Source organism: Gavialis gangeticus, unplaced genomic scaffold, assembly GCF_001723915.1.
Source record: "Gavialis gangeticus isolate Ggan-Ray unplaced genomic scaffold, GavGan_comp1, whole genome shotgun sequence".
NCBI lineage: Eukaryota > Metazoa > Chordata > Crocodylia > Gavialidae > Gavialis > Gavialis gangeticus.
The window spans coordinates 53,601,835-53,608,218 of NW_017729029.1; the positions used below are offsets into that span (position 1 = coordinate 53,601,835).

General features: G+C 46.2%; 1 protein-coding gene and 1 long non-coding RNA gene across 2 annotated transcripts in view; one reads left to right on the forward strand and one right to left on the reverse strand.

The window, feature by feature from the left end:
- LOC109300788 overlaps window positions 1-6,384 on the forward strand; it is a 21,311-nt gene that overhangs the window by 7,021 nt on the left and 7,906 nt on the right. The gene's annotated exons all lie outside the window — the stretch shown is intronic.
- The window catches only part of SLC25A43 (solute carrier family 25 member 43), a 19,965-nt gene continuing 17,538 nt past the window's right edge, over window positions 3,958-6,384 (reverse strand). The window contains exons 4-5 of the mRNA XM_019521618.1: window positions 5,799-5,933; window positions 3,958-5,140 (exon numbers count right to left, since the gene is read on the reverse strand). Of these exons, the coding sequence (XP_019377163.1) occupies window positions 4,928-5,140; window positions 5,799-5,933 (348 nt within the window). The 3' untranslated portion in view covers window positions 3,958-4,927. The remainder of the gene's footprint in view (window positions 5,141-5,798; window positions 5,934-6,384) is intronic.

Here is a 6,384-nt window from a genome sequence, read left to right on the forward strand (position 1 = left end):
ACCTTGTCATGCGGCTTCCACATCTCCCCTTACAGCCACCCCTGGTCCACTGAATGTTTTTCTTTTTAATCTCAGGTTCCTCCCTGCCTCGTGGATACAGTCTTAACTCAGGGTTTTGTTTCATGGACCCAATGTTCAAACAAACAAGGAAGAAAGAAAAATCGTAATTGAAACTCCCTCCCTCTCTGAGGCTACTTAGAGTGTCCACCAAGGCCTTCCCTCCAGCTGTCAGGGACAATACAGCCTTCTCTACAGTCAGGGCTTGACAGATCCCTCTCTCTCCTTGGGGGGAATTTATATCTCTCCTAGCCCCACCACATTTTGGTCATGTACCCTACTCAGCCTCACCTGGCTGGAGTTTCTTACATGCTGGCGCTAGTGTGGAAGCTAGCTGCTATACCTTCCCTCGGCTCCTTTTCTGGCCTTAGGCCCCTGCTGGCCCAAAATGTTCTGGCCTTAAAAGGGCTAGGCCCACTTCCCTGTCCCTTCCTTCCATCTTTACTGGCTCTGTTATGGGCAGGCTGCCTCTTCTGCTTTGTGTCCCGTATCCCTATGTTAGACACTGCAGGCATAATACTGTAAAGAAGAAATCTGCCCTTCTAAAACAAGGGAAGTGGCACAGCCTGTGAGACTATCTGGAGGGTAGGGAAGTAACAGGTATAAATTCGAGTCTGGGCTCCTCCAGCCAGGTCTCTGAAATCCCAGCTTAGCTCAGTCCAGTTCTCTCAAATTCTAGCCCATGCATGAGCTTACCTCAAGGCTGATCTTGGTCCTGTCTTTATGCATATGCAACAGGGGCTCAGTAATACTCCCCTATATTACAGAAGTTCTGTGAGATACCAGTCAAAAGGTATGCCCACATTGAGAATTAGGAATGAGTGCGCCTTGTGGCCATGCCCATATTTCCTGCCCATAGAATCATAGAAAATTAGGTTCGGGAGGCCATCTAGTCTAACCTCCTGCTCAAAGCAGGACCATCCCCAACTAGATCATCCCAGCCAAAGCTTTATCCTTGTCTTAAAAACCTCTGAGGATGGAGATACCACCACCTCTCTGGGTAACCTGTTGCAGTGCTTTTCTACCCTCCTAGGGAGAAAGTTTTTCCTAAGATGTAACGTACGCTTCCGTTGCTGCAACTTGAGATCATTGCTCCTTGTTCTGTCATCTGCCACCACTGAGAACAGTCCAGCTCCCTCCTCTTTGGAACCATTCTTCAGGAAGTTGAAGGCTGCTATTGAATCCCCCATCAGTCTTCTCTTCTCTAAACTAAATAAGCCCAGTTCCCTCAGCCTCTCCTCAGAAGTCATGTCTCCCAGCCCCCGAACCATTTCTGTTGCCCTCCACTGAACTATTCCCAGTTTGCCCACATCCTTTCTGTAATGGGGGACCCAAAACTGGACATAGTACTCCAGATGTGACCTCACCAGGGCTGAATAGAGGAAAATAATTACTTCCCTTGATCTGCTGGCAACAATCCTATTAATGCAGCCCAGTATGCCGTTAGCCTTCTTGGCAACAAGGGCACACTGCTGGCTCATGTTCAGCTTATTGTCCACTGTAACCCCCAGATCCTTTTCTGTAGACCTGCTGCTTAGCCAGTCGGTCCCCAGCCTGTACTGGTGCATGGGATTGTTTTGTCCTAAGTGTAGGACTAGAAAAGAACAGTAGTGTAGGAGCTGACCTTGCTTGTGAAGACTGAGATAAAAAGGGGATTGAGTACTTCAGCCTTGCCTGCATCATCTGCTACTAGGTTGCCTCCCACATACAGTTAGGGACTCATGCTCTCCCTGATTTTCCTCTTGTTGCTGACATACTTGTAGAAATCTTTCTTGTTATCCTTCATGTCACTTGCTAGCTGCAACTCCAGTTGCACTTTGGCCTTTCTTAGCAATACTCTTATAATCCTCCCTAGTCATCTGTCCAAGTTTCTACTTCTTGCAAGCTTCCTTTTTGTGTTGTAGATCACTGAAGAATTCTCTGCTAAGACAAGCTGGTCTTCTGCTATATACTTGCTAGTCTTCCTGCACATCAGGATGCTTCATTCCTCAGGTTTCTTTGAAGTACAGCCAGCTCCCTCAGACTGGCCTCCCAGGGGATCCTGCCCGTCAGTTCCCCGAGCGAGTTGAAGCCTGCTTTTCTGAAGTCCAGGGTCCGTATTCTGCTGTTCTCCTTCCTTCCTTCAGGATCCTGAACACAGTCATCTCCTGGTCACTACTGCCCACGTTGCCACCCGCTTCTACACTGCTCACCAATTCTTCCCTATTTGTGAGCAGTAGGGCAAGAAGAGCATGGCCCCTAGTTGGCCTCTCCAGCACTTGCACCAGGGCATTGTCCCCAGCACTCTCCAAGAACTTCCTGGCGTGCCTGCGCACTGCTGTATTTCCCAGCAGATGTCAGGATGATTGAAATCCCCCATGAGAACCAGTGCCTGTGATCTAGAAACTTCCATTAGCTGTTTAAAGAAAGCCTCATCCACTTCATCCGCCTGGGCTGGTGGTCTATAGGGGTCTTAACCACATCTTGATGGTTAAGATAATATATGTTAGATAGGGAAGCTGCCTTCAAGGTGCTATGTGGTCATGGTCCTGGTGGACCCCACTAAGCTGTGTGGGTTCTTAGACCCCTTGCTAAGGAAGTGCCTCACAGGACACCCCAAGCCTTATGGGCTAGATGTGCAACTCCAAAACCGCCCCTTTATCACTCCCCATGCCTCACAGATGGTATTCAAATATTGTCCCTCTGAGACCTTGATATAACTCAGCCTTCCTTCGTCACTGGGCTCCCTGGAGCCCTGTCCCTGTGCCCTCACTGGTGCTGGGCTCCCCGCAGCGTAGTGTGCCCCAATGAGGGCTCCTCCTCCCCAGTAGCCTCAGCCTGATCCACCAGTCTAAATAACAACAGAAAGCACAAGCCCCTGGGCTATAATGTAATACAAACAGTCCAGGGTGCACTCTGTCCCTTTAAAAGAGGCAAACTTCCCCCCAAGCATGAAGTACCTTGTAGCCTAGGGTACCTGGTGAGCTCCGGGAGCCACATTAGTTCTGTGAACAGCATACCAAGCAGCCGCAGTGTCTCTGGGCAATTCTTCTCTGCAGACTTCTTCCCTTGGCTGCTGTCAGAGAACTAACCCCTGCTGGTCTTAGCCCTGGGTTTTATATGTGCCCAGGGCCCTGCCTTCTTCCCGTCAGCTGACCAGGTGCAGGCTAATTCCCTCTTTACCCTGCTGCATCTGGTGGAGTTTCTGCCTGGCTCCTAGGGCCCTCTCTCTAGGCAGATTCTGCCCTTAAAGAAGCAGGCGGCTTAGTGCCCTGTGACAGTATACTACAAGGCCACTATTATTCCTGCTCTCAAAAGCTTCATTCCTTGAATATAAGACTGAATTCTGATGCTGCCTTCTGCTATAAATTTCCATGGGCAAGCTCTATTTTTTCCTAGCACGCTTTGCCTGAACGTTCCACAAAGGCAGTGGGGTGCCTGATTTCAGGTACTCTGTGCCAGCTACAATTGGATGCCTCACCAATGCACAGAGAAGCTTTGCACTTCTCCCAGGAAAATCAGGATCAGCTTTCAGCGTCCAAGAAAGCTGGATCCCATGCACTATTCCTTGCTCACCTGAGGCCTACTAGTGACATTTATGCTACCAGAAAACTGGTCCTTCCAGTGCAGCATTCCAGTTTCATATCTAGGAGAAAGCCCGCTCTGCTAGCAGGGATACTGGGGCAAGCGATTGGAAGTCCAGAGGTCAAAAGCTTGAGACCATCACACAAGTGCTAATGGTGCAGCCATGTCAGATTCCAGTGAATCTGCAAATTCTGCTAAATACCTTGCCACAAGGACATGAGAAAGGAAAGAAACTAGAGGAAGCATGGAAACATTTTGATTGAGATCACAAGAGTCAAAAGGGATTATGCTACTCAAATCTCAGGTTGCAGTGGGCAAATATTATATAGCACAGGATTCAACATCTGATCATATCTTTTATTCCAAAATATTAATTTAATATAAAATACGGCTTAAAATACTGACAAAACATTGATAGGATGTTAGCTCTGACATAGCTAAGCCATGTGGTAGCTGCATTTCTCAGGCAATATTCAGTAGTTAAAGCAAATATTAAAACATACAAACAGTGCTGCTTTTTTCAGTGATTCAGGTACAGGGAGTGGCATTCTAGGGGGATAAGGGAGTGAGAAGATATTTTAACATGCACTTAGGTTTGTTAGATTGTCAGTTCAGCGCACCTCACACACGATGATTCTTTCTCGGTAAGAGCACAGCTGCAGAGTATTTCCTCTTTGTTTGCAAGAGGGACTCCTAGAAAATTCAACTGTTTTCAAGCAACTTTTACAAAAAGCTGAAAATAAGAACTGGGAGGATTAGCAGAGGTGTGAATTGTGCAGGAACAGAGCTGCAGCTTCAGAATGCCACATCCACATGGGATCTCAGACGGACAGATTTCAGTCAAGACGCTCACATGATAGGGAGTCTAGTTATTGTTCGTAACCATTCTGGACACTAGTGCCCCGAGGAGCACTGGGATTTTAAAAACAGATTTACCATTCTCTAATGATTTTTGGACTAAGTTACAATTCATGCTCATCTCTCAGCTCTCTCATTCTTTGCAAGTGACTTTAGTATTAAAAAGCTATTTGACATTTAAAAACACTTCCACTGAGTTGGTTTTAAGTTCCAGTACTGTAGTAGTTCAAAACCGTTTGTGTCTTTCCTTTGTAGGTAAGCTTGTGTCCATTTCCTACGCGAGTACAACACCCATGAATGTCTGACACAGGTGTTTCAGTACCACAGTGAGGGGCTGGTGTCTGTAGCTCAGTACACCCTCCTTTACCTTATACTTCCTTAATATTGTGGAGCTGATTCAGAATGATATTAGCCTACCATCCAGGCCATGGGCTTCCCAGATCAGTTTTCAAGAGTGGGTTTCCTTGGCTTGAAGTTTCCTCGGCTCAAAGTTTCCTCTTCGAAGCAGCTTTAATTCTTGCAGTTCCTGTGGCTGTAAACTTTGGTCCACTCCAGGAGTGAGCTTGTAGCTTAACGGAGATTCAATATAACCATTTCTGTAGAGACAGACCCGCTTGCAGAATTCAAAGGTGCTAAACATAATACCGAAGTATGGGACAACCTGGAAAAACAACCATACAGATAGAAATCAACAATTAATTTACAGTTGCCAGTAAGATTCCCTATTCAGAGCTCAGAAAGCTAGGGTGTCCATGTCTTGATCTGGTCTCCTAGTCAGTGGAGTTATGCTGATTTACCCTACCTGAGAATCTGGCCACAAACTAATTAACCCAGTCTGGAGCCTGCAGAATGCTCCATGAAATGCTAAGCACACCCCTGATTATAGTACTGTCTTGGGGAAATGGGCCTGCATGGTACTTTGCTTCAAAGTGATTTTTTAAATAATTAAATCCTAACAGGAAATCTCGGCGGTATTTTGCACATGGTAGAGTTGATTTTCTTCTTTGTCCTGAGCTGGTTCAGCAGAGCTCTGCTGATCTACCCCAGCTGAGAATATGGGTCTTTATGTTTAGTAGTTTCCCCTAGATTCTCTCTCTCCTTTTCTAAATGGACTGGAATAAATTGATGAGGATGGTGTAATTTGAGAAGCAGCAACTTTGAGGAAGACCAAGATGTACTCAGTAGCTTCATGATTCCTTTTCCTGTTACAAACTTGCTACTCAGCATAAATAGGAATGGCATCACATGTGTTACGATGATCACAAGTCACCCATTAGCTTGTCTCAGCTGGCTGAAAATAGGTTGAAGGCAATTCCTACCTTGAGCAGGCTGGCCGTGAGTCCACTCCAGAGTCCAAGCACACCTCTGTGCTTCACCGTTTGCCTAAAGCAGTCAATCATGCCAGTGAAATGCACGTCAACTCCTCCATAGTGGGGAAGGTACGGACTCTGAGCCTGTTCACAAGACAGACAGAATAGAGTTTTCTTTTAAAGAAAAGAATAAATGCAATTAAAACTGATTATTTCCTTCATTTTTGTAGGGATTGAATCCTTTCTTTTATGGCAGGTTTAAACAGAGAAGAGTTCTGGGACAAGAGGCCTTTGTCTCGACTCAGAAGAAATACAACACCTGTCTGCAGCCTTATGAAGAGGCCACTAGGAAAAGAGAAAAATGTCAATACCTGAAGTGCACAGGGCAGGATAAATCGAGCAGTAATTTGGTGTTGCATTTATGCCATACATACAAGCCACATCACAATGCTTATTTACATGATCAACATGCAAGATCACACTGATACTGGGTTATGCTCTTCCAGACGCATGTATAATTATCCCAGAGGAGATACCCACACTGCAGTCAGTGTTGTGACTGCAGCCCCGACATACCTGAGAAACCTGTAATCCA